This window comes from Lepisma saccharinum, chromosome 24 (assembly GCF_977018435.1).
Source record: "Lepisma saccharinum chromosome 24, izLepSacc3.1, whole genome shotgun sequence".
In the NCBI taxonomy this organism is placed as follows: domain Eukaryota; kingdom Metazoa; phylum Arthropoda; class Insecta; order Zygentoma; family Lepismatidae; genus Lepisma; species Lepisma saccharinum.
The window spans coordinates 55,104,017-55,128,132 of NC_139252.1; the positions used below are offsets into that span (position 1 = coordinate 55,104,017).

General features: G+C 37.9%; 1 protein-coding gene across 11 annotated transcripts in view; it reads right to left on the bottom strand.

Moving 5' to 3' along the window:
• LOC145978267 (unconventional myosin-XV-like) overlaps positions 1 to 24,116 on the bottom strand; it is a 536,876-nt gene that overhangs the window by 263,994 nt on the left and 248,766 nt on the right. For all 11 annotated transcript variants that reach the window (XM_083110775.1, XM_083110774.1, XM_083110769.1 and 8 more), the window contains 12 exons: positions 22,980 to 23,153; positions 21,267 to 21,427; positions 20,206 to 20,375; positions 19,689 to 19,945; positions 18,656 to 18,778; positions 14,176 to 14,361; positions 11,441 to 11,679; positions 8,629 to 8,814; positions 6,631 to 6,801; positions 5,022 to 5,167; positions 4,040 to 4,271; positions 536 to 731 (listed from right to left, as the gene is read on the bottom strand). In XM_083110775.1, the coding sequence (XP_082966901.1) occupies positions 536 to 731; positions 4,040 to 4,271; positions 5,022 to 5,167; positions 6,631 to 6,801; positions 8,629 to 8,814; positions 11,441 to 11,679; positions 14,176 to 14,361; positions 18,656 to 18,778; positions 19,689 to 19,945; positions 20,206 to 20,375; positions 21,267 to 21,427; positions 22,980 to 23,153 (2,241 nt within the window). The remainder of the gene's footprint in view (positions 1 to 535; positions 732 to 4,039; positions 4,272 to 5,021; positions 5,168 to 6,630; positions 6,802 to 8,628; positions 8,815 to 11,440; positions 11,680 to 14,175; positions 14,362 to 18,655; positions 18,779 to 19,688; positions 19,946 to 20,205; positions 20,376 to 21,266; positions 21,428 to 22,979; positions 23,154 to 24,116) is intronic.

Here is a 24,116-nt window from a genome sequence, read left to right on the forward strand (position 1 = left end):
ATGCAACGTTAGAGTTGTTATGTGTAACGATAAGGGGCTGCACCCCGTATAATGTGACGGGTGCAAAATAGCCTTAGTGCTAACGCACCCAAAATTTTAAATTCAATTGAATTCAATTTTAGCTGAGCCTTAATACACACACTTAAAAGTACAGGGTGGCCCCAAAAAGAGATAACCGAAACATAAGGTAACAAAAAATTATTTGGTTACCTTTTCCTTGGGCCACCCTGTACAATTAAAACTGGGCAAAAGGAGAATGTAGTAAAAAATAATAAAAACACAAATGACCCTTAAAGCAATGGCATTGCCTCGATGCTGCTCGCTGAATACTATCACATCATGTTTCTGTACACACAGGATATCTCTGGAAAGGGTTATCAGCTCCGTGACGCACCCATGTGTAACAAACATGGAAGTAGGGCTTCACACATTTTTGGCCTATGCCAGAGTGAAGGTGGAGTGCACATAATTGGCGATAAAATGTAAAATACGATTAACTATGCAAGCTAAATGATGATTAGTAAGAAACCATTACCGGTGTCTCAATCCCTCCAACGCCTTTGCCTCCACCCTTGATGGCTTCCACGAGGGTTGATGCCTTGGTCAGCTTCTTGATGCTGTTGTTCACAAATATTGGACGGAAGAGGTCGGTGATGTAGTCGTCCACATTCTGGACCTGGTTTTGGTTCAAAATTGATTTTCTTCTTACTGGTTTGCTACCATCTTGCAACCTGGTTGGGGAAAAAAAACATACATTAGGCATCTGCCGTTGCCACATGTAAAAATTCCCGTTTCATGTTAAATGAAAATATAACACACACAAAATATCATTCATTGGCTCAAAAATGTTGGGGGGAAAATGTATAAATTATGGGTATGTGGACACCAATTTGAAGATAAAGGTAGCCAAATTGATCCAATGTAGATATCAACTTCAACCACTACACAAGCAATGTCAATACTTTAGATTTCGGCTAATATCAATTACTTTGCTGCATCATTCTATCAGAGTTTAGATTTTATTCCCTACAATTGTCACCATGACAATATTCAATGTAAAAATCAGGTAGAAGGTAGGGCTCCACACATTCCTGTTCAATACTAGTTAGTTCGCATTTCTTTCAAAAAGAACCCATGCAATGTTAAATTATACTGAAATAAAGTGTATCTAAAAAAAAAAACTTGTTTAGGAATTAGTGTATACCAGCGGCATCAGTATAAGACAGTATTCGTTGGAATTTTGTCGCTAATACAGGGTGTCCTAAAATGAATGTTACCATTTAAAAATGTTGTTACCTGAAATATTAAAACAAATATATATTTTTCGTTTCAGGTTAAGGAGAGAGTAAACCTTGGAGATTATAATGGCACATACATATGGCCAGACAGACAATGCAGCTATTAAGGGAGATCTTTGTCGATACTCTTTAACTTGCCTCCCAGATCCCCTGATTTAACAGCACCAGACTTTTTCGTATGTGGACACCTCAAAGACCGGGCATTTAGAAGTAAGCCCAGGACACTCCCCCATCTCAAAAACAACACCCAGGAGGAGATTCAAGCTATTGGCCCAGACACATTAAGAAAATTCATGGAACAAGCCATGGAAAGGGCACGTGTCTGCCTGGCGAATAATGGAGCCCACCTACGTGATATCATATTCCACACCTAAATAATGAATCTCCCATTTGTATACTATGTGTCATTCAAATTTCTTGCCAACAGATTGATTAATAAAGATGTTATTTACATTTGAAATGGTAACATTCATTTTTGGACACTCTGTACAAACTCATACTTTTTCAAATGCCAAATGTGGCAGAGTGGTTAGCACAGTGCGCTATGCCAGACCCTGTGGCTGAGTGATTAGCACATTGTGCTGCGACGCCAGGGGTCCCGGGTTCGAATCCCACTCAGGCTTGGTTGTTTGTGAATGTCAATTCATTTCATCACTCATCCCCAACTTCGCAAATTAGCCAAGAGGCACAAAACGGCAAGTAAAATAAACTAAATCAATCAATCACAGTGTGCTACGATGGCAGGAGTCCCGTGTTTGAATCCCTGCCTGGGCATGAGTGTTCTTTCATCAGTTTCAACACATCACCACTCATTCTCATCCTCGTGATTAGACAAAAGAAGCAGAAAAGCAACATTAAAGAAAATCAAAATCAAATTGAATCAAAAGGCCAAGCGTTTGATTTGATTTGTGTTAAATAGCATTGCTTTTCTGCCACTCTTGATTAATCACAAAAATGAGTGATGACATGATGAAACTGATGAAGGGGCACTCATAAAGAATACCCACGTGCGGGAATGGATTCAAAGCTAGTACCCCTGGCGTTGTAGCGTAGTGTGCTTACCACTCTACCATGAAAGGCTAAGTGTCTCTCAGAGTCAACAAAAATTCAGCAACACACACACCTATAAATTTTCTATAGATTATGCAAAGTGCATCACTTTCATTTTCTTTACAGCAATTTTGTGGGGAAAACTGTATTTTGCGATTAAAAGGCTATCTCATATGAAATTATGAATATTTTAAATCAAAACTCTGGTATATTTCTGTGATATAGTTCCAGTGCCAAATTTATACAATATAATTTAGAAATTATCTAAACTACATGAATTGTTACATTTTCATGTATCAATATTGGTGGCAACTGTAGAGTCCAGAGAAAAAACCTGGTAAGTCACATTTTCCTGTATTTACAAGATGACAAATTCAAAATTTCAGGACTCTACTATTCTCCTGTACACTGTTTTCATACTTTCACATTTCTCAGGACTTACCAAGTTAATTACACTGCCATCCACAAGAGCTTATCAGGTTTTTCACTATACTCATTAGTTGGTAAGAGCATTGCTATCTGTTCAAAGTGGCATCAGATCAGCCCTAACAACATCTACAGTACTTGCAATTTCACATTTAGATATTTTTTTTATTTGTGTAATAGAAGTAAATTGCAATGGTTTCATTTTAATATTTATACTTTAGATGGCCACAAAATTAGATAATGAATATCCAGGTTTCAAATTATCCAATATCCATTTCAGAGGCAATGGATAGAGCCACATATTTTTGGTAAATAAAAAAGCAAAATATCGGTACAAAAACAAAGTCAATTTCGGGTTCAAGAGCAGTAAATAAAATGAAATTTCGCTGTTATAGCGATGAAAAAGCACCATATGAAATAACGTTCTGATTTTAAAAAATGTGAATATAATCCCAAATTTGATTTATTACACAAAACAAACATATCCCTTCTGATACGTAGCACATTAAATCATTACCAGAATATAAAGTTTATTCTTGTATAAAGGGGTCCATTTTTGCTTCTCAAATATTTACAGAATTAATCAATTTTCCGTGAATTGCATAACTCACAGGATACTTCAGGCTTCAGAAAGTGTCGCGTCGGTATATAAACGGTAAATTTCATGTTTAAGAGTCTATTTCGCATTTTGCAGTTCATTTCGCATAATTTCGTGACAAACAGGGTAGGAAAATGTACATCACACCTTTCAGAAACATGAAAAATTATCATTAGAATGTGTTATTTCACATTTTGTGTTTTCGTCAAAATCGAAATATGCATGCCTCTAGCAATGGATAATCCAGATACCCACATAATCCAAATATCTGGATAATTTGATGATGGTTTGATTAAGAATTTGTAGAAAATCCATGCAGTGAAATACAAACATGATGAATAAAATAATATGTGGAAAGCCAGTGAAACAGATAAACGATAAAACTGTTTGGATAATGTACACATTTGGATGTCCAGACATTTCGCATAATCTGAATATCCAGACATTTTGGATAATACAAATATTCAGATATCGAATATCCAGATAACTGGATAATTCAATATATGGATATTTGAAATCCAGATAGAATATTATCTGATATTGAGATAAAACTTTATCCAGATTTGACCATGTCTAATTTATACCTCAATTCATAAACAGCAATGAACAGAATAATTCCCATTCGAGTGTTCATTGATAGATCCTTGCAAAATGCATCGAAACTTACTTCATCCCAGATACAGATCCCGTGAGGGTTGCAACTTCGTCATCTACCGAATCGTCGAAGCGGCTGTTTGTAGACACTTTCCTTTCTCCACCGCCCTTTATGGAGGCAGCTAGGGACCGGGCGTCTGACAACTCATCCAAGTTTCCATCCAACACAGGCATGAATAAGTCATCCAAGAACTGGTCCACGTCTGATGCCTGGGATGGAACCCTCACCCTTCTGACATGGGATGCTGGGAAGAACAAATATGGTTATGCAATAAATATGTTATTACAACTCCTTTACAACGGTATTCCCATTTCATGCATGCACTTTTACGTGAAGGTGTCAATAAATATTTTCGAAATGTCATTATTAGGACAGTTATTTTTATGGCTCAAAAATCACTAAAATATGCAAAATAAAGAATGTGCTTACGACCTAAAAATTCCATAAGTATGTCTTAAAACATTTTAGAAATGCCTCAAAACAAAAAATTGTATTCTTCACATGTGTAAGAGTGAAATTAACAAACAGAACAGAAACTAGTGAAAAGTACAGCATTTGAAAGTCTTTAGGACAATTTATTTACTTCCAAATATCAAAACCATATGCTCAGATTGTTTGATGTTCTTCTTGCTAGTTCACATTATGAGCTCTGAGGTGCAATAACTTCTTTGAGCAAATTTTCAAACATAAATGATAGCCATCATCAACCAACAAAACCAGATAGAAAATATGGGTGAAAACACAAGGAAAAGAAAATTGTGAAAACAATGCTTAGTAAAAAATGAAAGTTGAATATCTGATAAAGGGTAAATAACTTGAAATGCTGAAGAACCAATACAAATTAGAGTAAGGCAACATGAAAAAATAAATAAATAAAACTGAAAAAAATATTACTATCCAGTACAAAAGAAGTTCAACACTTAAGTACTTTACTGCTTTTAGCTAAAGCATCTGAATTTAGAAATGCTATTCTAAATTATCTGTCACCACTTACCTAACGAAGGTGCTTCACTTGTATCAGACAAAGCAGAAGACTTAGCCCCGTAGTCAGACTTCTCAGAGTTCCTCCCCTCGATGTACGCTCGGCTGGAGTGGCTTCCAGGTGCCGCCCTCTTCCCAGCATAGTGAGACTTGATAAACCTGCGAGAGGGGAAAATGCGAATAGGGTTCAACAAGTTTATCTTTCAGCAGATAGTGCAGACTTCACCATTAAATATTATGTTCACTGCATTTACTTCTCTTTGATCGTGAACTTAAACTGCTACATGACTTTCTTGACTAGCATACTTTTACCCACCAAAGTGCATGTTTCGTTTTTTGTATTCAGTTACCATGGAACCATCTACATATTATTTTGTGTGTCAATACTAGTACTCAAACATTTCTCTACAATAGTATAACAACCATGACATGAAAGTTCAAAGAATGGTATACTATCTGTCCTGCTGGAACATTTTGACACTCTGCAAAGGTATACAGTGGTAAATATGGTTTCAGACTGAAATAGATGTGTGTGCATGGTGTTGAAATTTCAGGACAACAAGAAGTACATCATATGAGGGGATGCTGAAAAGGTCGTAGCCCGACGTATAAGGAATGCACTTGGAATAATGAGACTTCATAGTTACTCAACATACTCCCCTCGAAGCTCAATGCACTTTCTGTCCCGGTGCTTAAACTTTTGCAAACCACTTAAAAAATAATCTGAAGTTTGCTCCTCGCACCAATGCTCTGTGGCAATAATCACCTCCTGATCTGAGGCAAACTGTCGTCCCTTCAGGTGTTTTTTGAGCTGAGAAAACAGAAAGTTGTCCGATCTGGGAAATAGGGTGGATCACTGAAAGCCCAGGTCTCGCAATTTCTGCTGTGTTGCTGCTGCACGGTGGGCAGAGACATTGTCATGGAGAAACAGGACACCTTTTTTCAGTATGGTTGCTGAGCAGACAGGGTCACTTAATAAACTTGAAACAACAAGAAAGCCTGTCAATTATGCAATGCTTTTTGGTATATGTACATACAAGGATACATACTTTCAAGACATAGTGTGACCTTCCTCTAAACAGTTTGGGAACTTGGTCGGGCTACAAACTTTTCAGCATCTCTTCGTACATTTTAACAACAGCAGTACATCAAGTGCAAGATGATCCCAGTCAGGGTGGCTCAGCACCCACTGCAGTCATTTCTGTGAACATTCAGCGAGATGTGATTCTTGGGATAACATGTAGCCAACTCGTGGACACACACATCTCTGTGTGGGATTTGAACACAATCATTCGTGAAAATGCTCAAGAGGTATTCTGTTTCCGCAAGACTGACGCAGTGATGAAGAGATGAAGCAAGCAGTCAGATCTAGGCTTCACCGTATTGAGAAATCTTTATACACTGCTGGTATAAAAACACTAGCGAAACACTAGGATAAGTGCATTAGTGTGGAGAAAGATTACACTGAGAAATAAAAGTATTTTCTATGTGACCACTGTGTTCTACTATTCTGAAAAAAAATATGAAGGTCCAGTGGTTTGACTTGAATGTCCCTCGTACACTTTTCAACCCTCTTTTGTTCACAAAATGAGCAACAAGAACTTTCACGTAGATGTAAGTACCTTGGATGACCTCGCAGGTAGCTTCCCTTGTCATCCTCACTTCTGGTCTGGCTGGCAACGTCAGGGTACTCAAAGTCCGGAAGATCACAGTTCCCATTGGCTGATATAACAGATGGCAGCTCCAATGCTGACCCGTTCACATGACCATGACCATTCAACTGTTTGTGGTTTCTAAATTTATAAAAACAAAAAGGAAACTCCCTTTATGCCAATGCTTACCATGTAAACAGTAAGTTTAATAATTCGTAGGAGTAGTGAAAGTACATGAAATTTTTACTGATACCATTAGAGTACAGATATAAAATTTACCAATACTAACAACAATCAATATTCTAGCGATCTGATATACAGTTATACCAGGTGTGCCGGTTAATAATTCTGAAATTCGTCACTGGATGGCACTGGAAGCAAGGGTTGGTGCACAGACTCAACTGTTACGTCAGTGTGTTGGCAGGACAGTACCTGTCAAAATGCTGTGGATGTGCAACCAAGTGCGAGTGATCGTAATATTAGGTTTGTGTGGGAAACATGTTGACCTTCAAAACAAATAAGGAGCATGTGCGGCATGTCCTGCTTTTCTTGTTCAATCAAAAGAAAAACTCGAGTGAAAGCCATCGTATCCTTGTGGAAACGTACGGTGACAATGTCCTAATGCAAGACGCGTGTGTGTGTTGGTTTCGACGATTCAAAAGTGGTGATTTCGACTTGAAAGACAAGGATCACCCGGGCCAGCCGAAAAAATTCCAAGACGCCGAATTGCAAGCACTGTTGGACGAAGACGATACGCAAACGCAACAACAACTGGCAGAGAAGTTAAATGTTGGTCGCCAAACCATATCTGATCGTCTTCATGCCATGGAAAAGATTCAGATTGGGCAACAAAACATGGAAAAGTGATTTTGCAGCACGACAATGCCTCATCACACACAGCGAAAGGCATCAGACACACCAGTTCTGCACTTTGCTGGGAATTCTTGCCCCACCCGCCATATGCACCAGACTTAGCCCCTTTGGGCTACCACTTGTTTTCATCGATGTTTCACTCACTTTCCCACCAACATTTCACCAATTATGAAGATGTCGAACAATGGCTTGCTGACTGGATCACCTCAAAATGTGAACGATTTTTCTGGTAGGGCATCCACAATTTGACGGACAGATGGGCAAAATGTATAGCTAGCGATGGCACATACTTTGAATAAAGCATTTTCGCCCAAGATACACTTGTTTTCTTTCAGATCAATAAAGAATTATTAACTGGCACACCTGGTAGATGTTCCTCAGTTAATGCATGAGACCATATTATCATGTCAGGGTGGCCACTTTAGGATCATGATAATAAGTATAATTCCCGGTTTTCAAGGCGAAGTTTCCAAAAACTCAAGGGTCCATACAGATGTTTTCTCTGTTTCAACCTTACGTATTACCCCCTCTCACCACACACGAATATATTAACAATATAAAGGGTATGTGTGATTCCAATGTATCCAGAAATTCTATTAAATGGTATATGTATATTTAAAATATTCAATTTAAAGTTTGGAGTCTACGTTAGCCATTTTGCATACTTAGACCCCAAATACATCTACAAATACAAGTCACAAATGTTACAGAATATACAAATCTACGAAAAATAGTTAATTATATAAAAATTTCAAATTCAAATTTACCTAATCGCAACACTAACAAACTAAATGAATTGAGAAAATTCCGTTTTAATTTCCACAAGCTTTCATTTCTTTCCGATCCTCGATAAATATAAAAGCTAAAGTGTGTAAAACTTGCCTTGGGGCATTTATAAATGTATGAATTCATTTGTATTGATCCAAGATGCAATTTTTCATGTCTAGGGGGGAAAATTCACGTAGAATTCATGCATAATTCCCAGAATTCAAGGAATTCCCATCGAGTACCCACCCTGTATGTATAAAATATAAGCAGTTCTCTTTATTGGTTAGAAGCAAGGAGAAGAAAAACTAATCGACTGCAGGCACTCACCCGAAGTCTTGCTTAATTTCGTAGTTTCCAAACTCGGAAGATGCTCTTCGTTTGCTGGGAGAGTCTTGTGAAGGCTGACGCCGCCTTCTGTCAAATTCTTCAACGGCTCTGATGTTTTGGCTTATTTCGCTGCCAACTTCAGACTGTGTCTTCGGGCCATCTGGATAGTCATCTTTAGCAAAATACCTACAAATAATGATGATAGTGGTGTGAGTTCAGTATATACAAACTTTAATTACCGAAATAGCCGATGGAATATAATTCTTGAAGTATTCCTGGCAGTGAATGATGAAGTTTGTGACGGTGTGGATCCACACAATATGATTAAATGTTTATTAAAAAGTATTAATTTCATATTAGACAAGTCACTTTCTATTAATGGTCAAAAAAATGTATAATAATTACTTTGTACAATGTTAATTACATTTTATGTTCTTCATTTGCGCTAAACACTGTATAAATGATGTAATATTTGAAATTCTGATGTTGCTACAGCAATGAAAATCAATAGTCATTATATACCAATGGATGTAATGAAATTGGAATACAGGTAATAGTGAACTGCATCTTGCGTAGTTATTTCTTCACTAATATATAAACCCACAGAAGTTGTATCTTCACCTTTGTGTTACAACTAGAACCATTTATGAACTAATTCTAATCATGCAAAATGATTAACCAATGACTGTCACAGGTTTTCATGGGATATCAGCCGGATCAGTTCTGGATGTGCTTCTGAGCTTTTGGCACCTAACACCATTGGTATTAGCTCTCAAAAGCTCACATTGATATTCGGAACAGACCTAGCTAATATTGCAAGAACACCTCTTGACCTAATTGACACAATGTATTTTTAATTCTGCTATTTTTAGCTAATTGCAATTTTTGAAGGAACACGAATGTCCAGACAAGATTCTGCACAATCAATAATGCAAAACTTACGCATTGTGCCGATACATGTATTTTATAATCTAAAGCAGAAAGATCATTAAACTGATACGGATTCTGATACACCAATATATATATTTATTTATACTTCTGACACTGTCATTTTTTTAAACAATAATAATTAGATTGTTAGATATAATTCACATTATGTGAATAAACAGTTGCATACTATAAAAATAAATATGGTCTGTGACGTTAGACCTCCATAATCAGTTGATGATGGCTCGGATATATTTGAATTTTGTAAAAAATAAATATGTGCTAGAAGCATAAAATGCCCCCTCCCCAAAAAAAGGGAAAAACTCTTTGTTGGGTGATGTATGGTTGGAACATTCAGTCCCAAAACCACTGTTAACTGGCTATCTAAGAACAGAAAGATTACTACCACTTTTCAAGTAGTTCTCCAATTCTCAACACTTAAATTTTGGATATCCCACTGGGAATTGAACCCAGGACTGTATGCACCACAAATGAAACTGTTCAGCTAATCAAGAACTCTGCGATATCCAGTAAAATAAATATTGCTAGTATTTGCCTTCATTTCTTTGAATAAATTCTAACAAGAATTTATTTAAAGTCACCTTTGTTAGTGAACACACAGTAGTGTCTCAATAATCCAAGGCAAAAAAGAATGGTATTTAAAAAAACTTCACTGCATTGGAGATGACAAGACACCATGTAAAACAGCAGCTGGATGCAACACCTACCGACAGCCTGACAGACAACAACTTGACATTGATGCTCAGAAACGATGCAACATCCTGAAGCAGAAGATGCTTGACCATTTATTTAAATTAAAACTTCAATACTGTGTAACTATTTTCCCCTAACATCATTGTTATTACTGTACTGAGGAATGTAACTACAATATGCAGAAGAAAACTGTATATCCCATTTTTCATGAACTTCAGTTTTTTGTTATATCGTGCATTCTTTTGCCTCTTCCAATTTTCCTAGGTTATTCTGTATACAGTAAACCCTCGTTAACACAAACTCGCTTAAGACAAACACTCTGTTAACATGAACAAAATGTTGGTCCCGGCAGGGATGTATTATATCTTATAGAAAGTTTTATCGGTTAATGCAAATTTCGGTTACCACGAATTACGAACTGTTTTTTAGTCCATTATGTCATTAGATCTCATTTAACACAAACTTTCAAAGTTTTTCATAATTTTTTTCTGTTGTTCCTCTGTCGTTCCTCTGCTAGGTATGTAAGAAATTGCTCAACAATCTCTATCATCTTGTCAACAATCAACTTATACAATATTGTAACCAACAGATTCAGATCACAATGTGTTCAAAAAGGTGTTTTTCTATTCTTTAAAACATAGCCAGTACGAGTAACAATTGCTCGACAATCGCTATCACATCGTCAACAATGAACTTATATGTATTTAACCAACAAATTTAGTTGTGTGTTCAGATGTGTTTTTCTATTCTTTAAAACGTAGAAGACTGAAACCCCAAGTAGGAGTGTGGTTGATACAATAAAAGCTATCGCCGCATCCTGGGAATCTGTGTAATCACAGCACATACTGAACTGTTTTTCACCAGAAAATGATCTGAGAGTACTTTTTTAAAAGTTAATTACTGTAGTACTGTAGTAGTGTTTTTTATGATGACATACATAATACGTATTGTAAATGGTTAATGTGTAGAAGGAACTGTATTGCAACAATAAAATTTGAGTACCCGGTTAGCACGAATTATTTTAACACAAACTCTTGATTTTTCGGTTCCTTGGGATTCGTGTGAACGAGGGTTTACTGTAGTCAAGAGGTTCTTATCATTCAAGGGAGTCTTGGTTCTGTCCACCTCAAATTATCATGACACTAAGTAGATATAAGTACGTCATTATTACCTGTCGTTAAGAGCACTCCTTCCGCTCAACCCATATTTGCCCCACGATTTCTCGTTTCCATCATCCTTGTTTTCCCCTCTCTGAGAGATGGATTCCAGCGCTTCTTCTATTACTTCGTCTTTCGTCATGTACTCTTTGTTGTGGACTAACATCGGAGCTTCCATCTTCTCCATTGAGTGGTACCTATCGTTCAGGCGGCTCTGAGATAGACCGATGGTCCGGAGCTTGCTAGGCTGCTCCTGTAAAAAAAAACAAAAAAACATCGTGTCACTTTTTCAATTACCAATAAAGAGTTCATTTTACACCGACTTGAATTTGTATTAGAGGCTGGTAAACAACTCCAAATTGCCCCAAAAGTGATCATTAATGAAAGAAAAAACTTCGAAGGTTATCAAAAACAAGATTAAATGCATGCCCGACCCTGTGGCCGAGTGGTTAGCACATCGCGCTGCGACGCCAAGGGTCCCGGGTTCGAATCCCGGTCGGGCTTGGTTGTTTGTCAATGTCCATTCATCAATTTCATCATTTCATCACTCATCCCCATCTTCGCAAATTAGCCAAGAGGCACAAAACGCGAAGTAAAATAAACTAAATCAAATCAAATCAAATCAAAGATTAAATGCAACAAAAAACATTAATGATGACAGCTAAATACAGCTGTTCTCCGATTTTACATTTTCTCATATTATACATTCAACCTTGATGGTCCCAACATAGCAAAATGTTGTAAAATTTTCTGCATTGTAAGTTTTTTCGGCTTGGTCCCTGAAAAACGTAACATCGAGGTTCCACTATATTGTGCTCCTGCTCAAAACATTAAATTGTAAATAAAATTCAAAGAACACAATATTAAAATCATGCTCACTTAGCAACAACCATCCCCAGTAAATTGTTACTAATGAACAGGGCATCTTATGGACATGTCCAGAGATAAATTTTGGAAGCAGTTTTGACAAGGTCAAAATTGTCATGAACATATTAAATGCGCATCACAGACAACAAGATTTTTGTTATGAATTAAGCCACACACAAAACTGAAATAATTCTCTTACGTTTCTGAAACCTACCATGTAGTTGTGACATGCTGGACCAATGAAGAGAAAGATATCAATTAGGAAAACCGATGTATCAGTATCGGCCAATATCAGTGGTATCAGTATGAGAAAGTATCAGAATTTATCGATACCAGCTGAAGTTTCTTTCTTGACCAGTTTCGTGTGGGATAAAACTGGATTTTGTGATTGCATACAGGGTGTCTACCAAAATAACATACCAAAAATTCTTCCCTTTTTCTTGACCATTCTTTTTCCTTTTCTTAACATTTTATGCCCCCCCCCCCTACTTAGTTATAGTTTGAAATTAAGAAAATAGGTGTTTTTATTTAATGAAAAACCCCTCCTACAGGGTTGGTTAAGATGAAAACTGAAGCTGTATTTTAACAAGACATTTAGACTTGCATTAATTATTAATGCATGTAAGAATTAATGCTTCAGGCTTCATTCTGGATGGGGAATGGCCACATTACTTTATTTAAGATTTTTACACAACTTCACACATGCAAGAATAAAATTCTTAAGAAACAAAATACACAAATCATAACCACAACTCAATGCAATTTTAGATTTCCAAATATTAAATTTAACAAATACCAGTACAGGTAAATAACAATGTAAATTCACTATACTGTAAAAAAAATTATGCAAAACTTCTTGACCCCAAGCATCATTTCTTGACTTTTTCTTGACATTCTTGACAGGTAGACATCCTGACATAACATTTGATTCCAAATAATTACAAATTTTTGAGTCTGAGTATCAACATCTAATGTAAATCGAAATTGCAAATATGAATCATAATTTTTTAAAAAGAGAAAGAAAAATAATGACTATATACTATACAGGGTCTCGCAATATATATCTACCACTTTCAAGGTTGATATTCCCTACATCCTCACAGCAGGGATGAAACCCAGCATGTTAGGTAATAGCACATTTCTGTAGCAATGGAGCGTTGGCCCCTCAACACCCTGCTTTGAGGTAGAGGTGCGGTTTAAAAGTAATGTATAGTACATTGTATGGTTGCTGCACAGCACACACTGACTGCCTGCGATTTCTTTCTCTCAAGAGTTGAGTTTTTGAACACGTATCCCTAACTTAGAGACCTTGAACAGAAGAATTTGGCAAGAAGTCCTGTCTGTAATGGATAATTTTGTTTGTCGACTCCGTGCATGTACAACATGGAATGGTGGCTACCTATCTGATGGGATTTTCAAAACAATAAGATGGCGTGAACATTGTTGTGTTATTGTTTTACAAATGGCATTATGTTATCTATGTGGCCGCGGTGGCTTAGTTGGTAACGCGTTTGACTACCATGCTAAAGGTCCTGGGTTCGATCCTGGCCGGTTTAAATCCGGGAACTTTTCTAACATTGGAAGCGGCCCCGGTGCCCACCCAGCATCGAATAACATAGGTACCTGGGGGAAACCCTGAGGGGTAAAGGCAGTCAGGGGCGTGATGCTGATCACATCACCCCCACTCACGACCGGATCAAGAAAGTGTGGGGCGTTACCCCCACACCCCCTATACGCCTTCATGGCGTGGTGCTAAGCATGGGGGAGCACTTTACCTTTTACCTTTTTATCAATTACCACTATCTTGCTTTACGTTGGCTGTATTGTGTTACTACAGGAAATATATTAAAATAGATTTGGTAGTGCAACAATGGTTACTTACACTTTCAAGGAGATTATCCAAGCTTCGGCTTCTAGCTTTGTCTTCAAAGTATCTGTCGTTGAGGGCAGACTTTCTGGAAAGGCCCATAGGGGGAGCTGCGGAATGGTCCTTGGAGTAAGACCTCATCTTTGGCTTCTGGGGCTCTGGCCACTTGTCCTGGATGATCTCGTGGGACATCTTTCTAGTCTGGGAAAAAAAATTGAGAGTTAGGCACCATTACAGTTGAAGATGGCATTTCTTAGAGCAGCTTAGGCATTTCAATCCTACCCCATACAAACCTTTGCTAGTCTCAACATTTTTTCATTCTCTTATGATGTATTAATGCTCAAAATTAGAACAAAATTGTAGATCTGTATGGAATTCTTCCTGTAAGATCAACCATAATCTTCATGTGGATAGGTGAAGTTGGGTAATGGGCTCAAGAAATCATGAGCACATTTTCAATTACAATCACAGAAAGAATTGCTTGAAAATGAAGCACAGTCAATCCACGACAAAGTGATCCTACCACTTCGAAAAGTAAAGTTGGTCCAAATACTATTTAAACAGCACTAAACTCAAAATTAAAGCCTATATTTTGATGAACTAATCTGCTTTAGTTTTAAGTAAGTCTTTAGTAATGCGCATCAAGGGGCTTTTATGTACCAAAAAGTGGTTAGTTGGAAACACTATCAGGAACAGCTGAGCAGCTGTTTTCTGCCACAACAATATAGCGGCAAGAAGCAGCTTATGTGAAATTTTATTTCTCTTTATTTTTTTGCAAAATTCATTGTAGTACTCTTTGAATTAGAGCTCTTTGAAATGGTTGATCTGTTTATGTCACATCCAGAACTAAATTTCTCTTGAAATTTCATTTAAATTAAAATTAGTAATCAGTTTAACACCAAATTTATATTCGAATCAGTTTTATAACTCCCCCAAACATGCCTTTCCTTTCTTTGCAGTTAGCTTTAACTGTGACATAAGGGTTCCAGGTGTAACCAAAATGCATGGTTCCGGTTGTAACTTAATTTTCTTCAGGTTGATTCAATGATTATACACAAAAATAATTTAAACTGACAGTTATATGATGACAGTAAGTCTAAGCTCAAAACTTAGACTAGGCTAGATAACTATTTTATTATCCCCAGCTGAATCAGAGCTAGTTACACAGATTCTTAATGGAATTCTGCTTTTATTTCTACAGGGTGGCTCAATAAGTCACTTAACATCACCAGTACAAGGCCACTGCAGCATGGAACGTTAAAATGGCAATGACCAATCGTTGCCTGGCCAAGGGGGATTCACATTGACTTCACCCGCATGGTCGGCAGCCATCTTGAATTCAACTTCAGAAATTTAAAAGGGAAGGGGGTCGTGCGACATATCAAAATGGGCTAGAATTTCACCAGGAAAACAACTGTGTGTAAAAGTTTCACCTTTTGTAGCATCAAATTACATGAATATTGACATTTTTACCTCACTGTAAGCAGTAATTTGACACACGAGTGTTTTATATTCAAAACTATGGTACCATATGGCACTGACAGTGGCGTGATAGCTTATATCATCTTGATCAAGTGTGATATAAACTAAATACAGAAACTAGCCAGTCATAAAATACTCATGTCTCAGTCTTGGATATTGCAAATGCTTTCTTCTGATTCTGAGGAAGAGTCAGATGCTGATGAGTCTGATCTCAAGTTCCCAGGTACTGAACCAGATGAAGAGCTCTTGAAGGCAGGTGTCTACACGATCGTGGAATTGCTTAGTGACAAATATAACAGTAAGAACAAATGCATTTGTGTTTGTCAGTCAGGAATCTCTGCCAAAAATCTGATAAAAGTGATATTTCTGGAACCATCTGGAAAATCTTTTATGAAATACATTGCTGGTGGAAAGGAATGGGATATAAATAAAATAAATAAAAAAATATAATTCCTCTTCCAGCCATTGAACAGAATTCTTTATACTTCCAAGCACATTCCCTCATAAATGTTGTAGTACTGAGGAGCTATTCCCCCCTCCCACAAGTGGCACAACAGCCCTTGAGGTCAGGGCCTACCTACTGACTGCCGGCCTCACTCCCACATGCCTCAGCAGAGGTGAGCGACCATCCAACCAGTTACGGGGAGAATTGTGGTCAGCACGACGAACCCCAATTCATTGTTGTAGGTTCTAATGACCAGGTTATGCTATTCATTCGTAGCTCCAAAATTTCCTCGTGATGGTGGGTGGTCACCGGTCCCATACATTGGCCGAAATCTCTGGAGAAAAGTTGTAATGCTGCCCCCATTTAGGCTCGAACCAGCGTGCTTCCCTAGCTCAAGCCCAAAGCCAGATGCCTTAGCTGCACCGCCAAGGTGCAGGTCACTAAGGAGTTACTAATTTGATATTTACATTTCCTGGAATGGTTTAAGAATACAGATTTGCAGCTACGAGTAATTCAAAAGATGATAATCATTAAGACTTCAGTGCATACAAGCAATGCTCAATAAATTTGTAATTTTCAGAAAAAAAGTTGGCTAAAGTTGAGGAGGTTGTTTTCGCCTTTCATATTGTTGAATTAAAGTATTAGGTAAGTATTATGGTATTAAATGTGGTTAACAAATGAGGTATTCACATAGGTCACACCTGGAACTTTAATAAAAATTAATAACAGTAAAAATAAAAATGTTTACTCTATAATAAACACATTAGATGAAAGGTTACAATCTACATTTCACCAAAAAAAATACGATGGATTAAAAAGTTGTAAAAACTCACATAATTTTCAAGTTGTATGGTGGTAAGTCAAGTCTTTATCGCCGTGTGAGTCACACCCGGAACTCCAGTTATTCTTGAATAGCCCCAAAACAACGTTGTTCACAGAGCTCACTCTTCAGGACAGTAAAATTGCCATCATTCTGAATACTATGATACGATATGAATGAGCTCAATGCCTTCGTGTAGAAAATATTTAGATTTGAAGTGTGTGATTGTCACAGCAGGAACTCATGTATTGGCTGAAGAAACAAGTCATGATTGAAATTACAGCTGAAACATCATGAATATGGGATACGATGTTTGTTTATTTTCTCACTACAGTGTAAGGCTATGTAAAGTATTGAGTATGAGGATTGCGGGAGTGGGGGGGGGGGGAGGTTGAATAGATTGATTGTATTTATTTATTTTACTTTGTGTTCCTACCCCTTTTGGCTAATTGCAAAGATGAGGATGGATGAATGGAGAAATAGATGAAGTGACAATCGCAAACACATATGGACAGCACACCAACACAAATCCCTTAGAGAGTTACACTGGATGTGTGTCCAGATGTCAAAGCCTTGCTAATGTGCAAAATGCAGTCCAGGGTGTACTACGTGGAAGTGAGGTTGACTTTACGGTTCCCTCCCCTTCCTTCTCTTCGTTTATATGCGGAAGCAAACAATCTTACTACGTGGGCTATTTTTTTCAACCTCCGATGGTGCCGCAGGTGGCCCATGAAACACTAGGAAGCAGGGTGTTACGAAGCGCGATTGGCATCCCCCCTGCTGCTACCACCAGCACTGCCAAGTCCAACACTTCAGTTGAAGCTGAGCGACGGTCGTGTAGAGATGTCTGCTACAATGGACTCTCCCACCAAGTGCGAGGTGCATAATGTGATACGATTTCCACAGGTAGAGGGGCACAATGCAGTGGAAATTCACTGTCGAATGAGCTGTGTGTATGGCTTTGGCGTGATGGCGTGGTTTGCGAATGGTGCAGGAAATTTCAAAATGGCCGAACGGACGTTCATGATGAAGGTCAAGCCAAGACCTTCTTCAACAATTCCACTGGGAAGTGTTTGATCACCATCCCTACTTCCCAGATCTGGTGCCGAGTGACTTCCACCTTTTCCCGGCGATGAAGAAGTGGTTGCGAGGACGGCGCTTCCACACCAATGATGAGCTTCAGGACACTGCAGACCTGTCTCAACAGACAGACTGCACCTTTTCTTTGCAGAGGGTATTGAAAAGCTGATGCATGGGTACGATAAATGTCTGAATCTTCTTGGTGATTATGTTGAAAAGTAGATTATACATGTATGTAACTTTTATCAATAAACCCATTTTGCTATTCACTGTGGTTTTCATTTCATTCCCTATTGGAGGTTGAAAAAGAAATAGCACTCGTACTTCGAAAAATTCTCACCAGACTCTCATTATTTGTGAAAAAGTTTCATGATTGTTTCATCTTCGTCATACACACAAAGACAATGGCAGAAATGGGGCAACCAGTGGATGTGCCCCCAATCCCACAACAAAAACAGCCCTCTCCTTTGCCTCCAAACACATTTCTTCCTAGGATCATTACTGGACACTGAAGCTGAGAAAAATATAAAGGCAATATTACAATTTGGAAGTTCTAGAAAGGTTGTCCCTCTTGTTCATAGAAGCTCCATATCGTAAGTCCTCTCTACATATTTTTCAGTGGTTTATGGACATTCAGAACTTTCGATTACAATGAAACTTAAACTCACTTGCTGTTTAGCAACTGGAGGTTCGGGAGGTGGCACAGCTGGTCTTCGTGGGGAAGACGGAGGAAGTTCCTCCACTTCAACCGTCAAAGGAGTCATGTGGCCAGCAGGAGATGCTATGGAGCCCTGTAATAGATAACAATACTACATGGTCACACAATACAGACAGATCACGAAAGCTCAATTTTCCAATTACAGAAATTTAGATTTTATTTAGCAAACATAATGCTTTCTGAAGCCTAAATAATACTGTGAATTATGCAAAATCATCAAAAATTGATTATTTCTACTGTAAATATTTCAGAAGCAAAATATGGACTCAGAATAAACTTAATACTCTGACAACTACATAAATGTGCTATTAGAAGGAAAAGTTTATTTTGTGTATACAAGTAAGTTTCATGGAATAATTTAGTAACTCACTTACGTCTTCTTATTGCACCACATTATTTACGATAAAAGACAAAAGAAAGATGCAGCAAGTGGATATGAAAATTTTAAGGAGTATATTGGGGAAGTCTAGAAGGGATAGAATAAGGAATGAGGATATCCGACAAACAGTGGGGGTGGTGAAGCTTCAGGACAGGATAGATCAGGCACAGATGAGATGGTTCGGACACACGAAGAGGATGGATGCAGAAATACTACCAGTAAGAGCTTACAATGCACAAGGAGTGGGAATAAGGCCAAAGGGGAGACCAAGATGTCTGTGGAAAGAGCAGATAGTGGAGAATGTCAGAGGAAGAGGACAAGATTGGAACACTGTGGAAAGAGAGGAATGGGGGAAGACCAGGAAAAAATGGAGAGGCTTCACTTCTATGCTGACCCAGGTGAAATGGCGAAGGATGATGATGATGATTTATTCCCCCTAACATGAAAAGTATAGTTTTTAAATCAAATTTAGGATTTTATTCACCATATTAACACTGAAATGCTATTTTATATACCACTTTTGATCCCAAGATTTGTGTGGTTTTGCACAGAAATCTTGATAAATTCACCATAAATAGATGGCCTAGTCATGGCATCAAATTACCTTAGGCCTTCTTCCCTTCTTGCCAGATACAAGGAAGAAGTTCTTGCAGACAGGGAAGGCGGGAGCAACCTCCAGCTCTGACACAAGGTCCAGCACGTAGTCGAAGCCATTCATCTCGTGAACCTCGCCATCTTCTTCCTCTTCGACCAGGCTCACCGACCAGCCATTGCACTCGTTGATCCCTCGGTCACGCACCACTAGGGATGCCAATTCTTCTCCAGTTGTCCAGGAATCAACTGGAGTGAACTTTGATTCGCCTGACAATAAAAAAGTAGATCTTAGTATAGCAGTGACTTGGAGGACACATTGACAAAACACAATTACTTATTCAGGCTCAATTATTATCAGCTAGGGAAGGACTGGTATGAAATTTGAACCAATACTAATAGAGGAGTGGCGTGCCCAAGAGGGGTTGATGGGGGTCATACCCCCTTTTCCTTCAACCTTCGTATCTATTCATAATAGAACTAACAAAATCTGTCAATTTGTATCTGTACTGCCTCAACTGTACACTCACCGTCCGAGAAATGAACTTCCAGAGCCATGTTTGTTCGTTTCCTGTTTGCCCTCCACTCCAGTAGACAGGGGGGATACGTTCTTGCGAGTTGGCATTCAACACGAGCCGATTGGAGCAGCTTCCGTTGGCACATGGCTTTGTAGCCATCGTAAGCATTGTCGGAAACATACCTGAAAGAAATAACTTTCAAATTATTCCTGAACCTATAAATATATACACAATGTAAAATTTAGCTTATAAGAAGCCAATGTTGAAAGAAGGGTTTTAGGATGCGAGAAATGGAGAGACATACCAGATGAAACAGGAATAAAATCTAATCTTATAAAACTAGAATTTGTATGAAAGTTTCCTCTCTAATCTTCTTTCTTTCCATGTCTTGCAGACGTTAACCTTCAGGTTTGAGAAAGTTATGGGATCACTGTTATTTTGTGCCCCGAACAAAAATACCCATGAAATTCATTGTCATAAAAGGTAAAAAAGGTAAAGTTCTCCCCTGTGCTCAGCACCACGCCATGAAGGCGTATAGGGGGTGTGGGGGTAACGCCCCAACATGGAAAATACTAATCTCAATGTTTATTAACCAAAAGGAAGAGCATAAATTATTTCTGAAGAAAATGCCTTCTGAATCATTAAGTTTGGAATTACAGAACAGAAGTTACAGCAATATTCATAAATGCCTGAAAATGCTAAAATCACCATGCGGCTCATTAAAAATGACAGCCAGATCCAAGTGCAAGATTGAAAAAAATGTCAATGCCGGTTTTTAAAATATAAAAAATATAGAAAAGAAAGTGGCTAAATTATTAATATCTTTAAATGGTGGAGTGACAAGGGTAGGTTTAAATGGTATGAAACGACTTTATGAAGGTAAATGCTATAGCAAGAGTCCAATTCCATTACTACTTTTTTATTTCCAACAACACTCAGAGGAATCACCCCATGATTTTGCAATTAAATACCACCAAAAAGTTCATGCTTGTAAACTACAGACGATTCAAGCAAACTCCACAAATTTGAATTTGAGCATTTAAAATACTCACAATTAAACAGGGCTCACTTACTTGAGCAAATATTTCTGCAGGACTTTCGAGGGTGGAAACACTGACAGGCAGTTTGCCATCAGCAGCCACCCTCTTTCGTTGTTCGCTTCGTTTTCATTTTTCCACGTTTGGTTACAGAGTTGGCACAAGATTTCATCCCTCATCTTCTCATTAACAATACCCTGCAGAAAAAATAATGCATTTTTAATGTTGTTCGTTACCAATAGCCTGCAACTTACACTAATGTAACCTAACTTACCACCGAGTACGGGACCGTTCATACTAAAGGTGAGAACAAGCATGTGTCAAATGTCTGCTCATCATCTGTCATCTTCATCTCTGACTACATTGTAGTAACCATTGTACCTTCTTTCATCTTAATGTCATAACGCAGATAGGCTACAAAATTATCAACAGCTTCTTTATATCTGGGGAAGTAGATCCTGATTGCTGAGTGAGGTATCCCAGTTTAAAAACAAAAAAAAAAAATGTAAGATATATCAAACTAAATAAATGTCTGATGAAGCGAGTATGTTTTCTCAAACTGCTACATCAAAAAAAATTGTTCTAAACACACTTGTAACAATTGTAAACTACAAGAAGATTAATGATACAAAATATAATTTTAAAATTCTTATTGTTACACCAGTGTGAGTCTGTGAACAAGTAAATCACCAGGAAGCTTCCATCAGAAATTCTTGTGTATTGTATGCTGTGCTGTGACATCTTAGGTAGACAAGATGAAGTTTGGTGGGTGAATATCATCTTGTTGCCCGATGTTCTGTGCTACATCAATAGGGGTAAAAAATGTATGGGTTTCACTCTTCTTAAAATTTAAATGTGTGTCTATCCAAAATTGTTAGCACATCTATGTTGCATAAGCTTCGTAAGTGCAATGAATACTTTTTTTGCTCCTGAGCCAATACCACCTTGAAATTAAAGTTGTTGAAAAAAAATATTCAAGAATTACATCAGAATATTAACATATTTGTTGTGTAATCACAAAATAGTTTTTCAAACATTGTTGGTGCAAAATAGTCTACCTCTTGCAACACTCGCATCAACACGGACCTGTTGATATTGTGTATCGCTGCAACAGGGCTGTGATATCATGTGGCATCAGTGAGACGAACATCCTATCTTTGATGAAACCCAACAAAAAGAAGTCACACGGTGTAAGGTCCTGTGATCATGGGGACCAAAACATTGCACAAAACACTGTAAGGGATGTGGGTGATTTGAGTGTCGCCTATATGAACTCTCAGCTTAACAAAACATGCATGCACAAACTGTTTGCATTCCTATCGTGTTGATGCATGCCACGTCACCCATGGTGCATACATTGAACATTTGCAGGTGTTAAAAAAAACTGTTTGAGTTCCTCGTTCCTTCTGGACTGGTTTCATTAACGAAAGTTCAATAGTTCACTTGCAATAAATTTTTGTAACCCTGCAGCAAAAAATGCAGACTCGACCAGGACTTGAACCTGGGTCTCTGTCATACCGTACCATTGCTGTACCACTGAGCTACCGAGCCAGCCTGGCCTCGCCTGATTTTTCGCTATCGCTGTTTTACCGGCATGGAATCGTCTCTCTGTCAGTGCTACTGCAACGGGATCTGTTGCCTTTGAAACACAGTAGACGCCGATGTTGCCTGGTTCCTCCCAGCGTAGAGAGTATATCGTATGTATGGAATTATTGTCACTTAAAAGATAGAAGCTGAAAACTAACTGACCTTATTTACAATGTAGTCTCCTAGAACAATCTCCTTCTTCCCACTGAGGTTGTTGTCGTTCATGAACCTCAGGATCAACTTGAAGATGGCCAATGAGTCCTGGTAGTCAATGTCCTTGGATTTGGCTAAAAACGGTGTCTTGATTGGCTCCCTCTTCATTCCCCACAGATGCGACTGCAAGGACAACATTTCAATGTGCAACAATATTTATTTTCAAAGTAGCGTCAAAATGTATCCCTTATTGACAAATCAACAAATCAAATATGATGCAGTGTTGTGAAGTCCTGTCTGATTAAGGAAAAGAGCTAGAAATAAATATTGAATCTCCTTACTCCCCTCCACTCTCCCTTAATTGATTGTGGATTGATTTGGTTAATTTAACTTTTCTGTCACTTTTAGCTAATTGCAAAGATGAGTGATGATATGATGACATTGATGAAGGGACACTCACAAAGAAGATCCATGCCCAGGCTGGGATTTGAACCTGTGTCCCCATGGAGACTTTTACCTTATAAGAAGGAATGTTTAGTCACAGTCTGAAAAACAATATGAGTAGTAATGAGAACAATAATAGCATAGAAAGAGAGAAACCAGACTCCTTAATGGTTTGTATATCTTCCCTCATTCCTAGCCTAATTGGGACTGGACCTACAGTTTAAAATGGGATCTGAACTAGGGATGGCCAATCGGATCCAGATCCTAGAGTTTCGTATCTCAATCCCATTATAATATTACCACACCTTAAAAGGTATTATGATCTTGATTACAAAGAATTTTTTCATTAGTTAGTCCTACAAGATGTTTTTCAAGTGTTGTTCCTAAAATACTTTACTATGGATTGCCTAACACACTCATGCACAAAAATAATCTTACTTGTTTAACATAAAATGTCAGAGATGATTTTGTAAATGCCATTGAAACGAATATGTATTTATTTGAATGTATTGGAAATGGAAACACACATAAATGTGAGACATTCCATTCCAGGATGAAACCTTTAACTCATTTAACAAGATAGAAATGTTATACAAAAATTATACAATTGTTCTACAGTTACAGTTTTAAAAATTAAAATAAAACATTAAAATATATGCAGTGTTATATAATTACAAAGTGTAAGACTAACAAGGGAGGTTA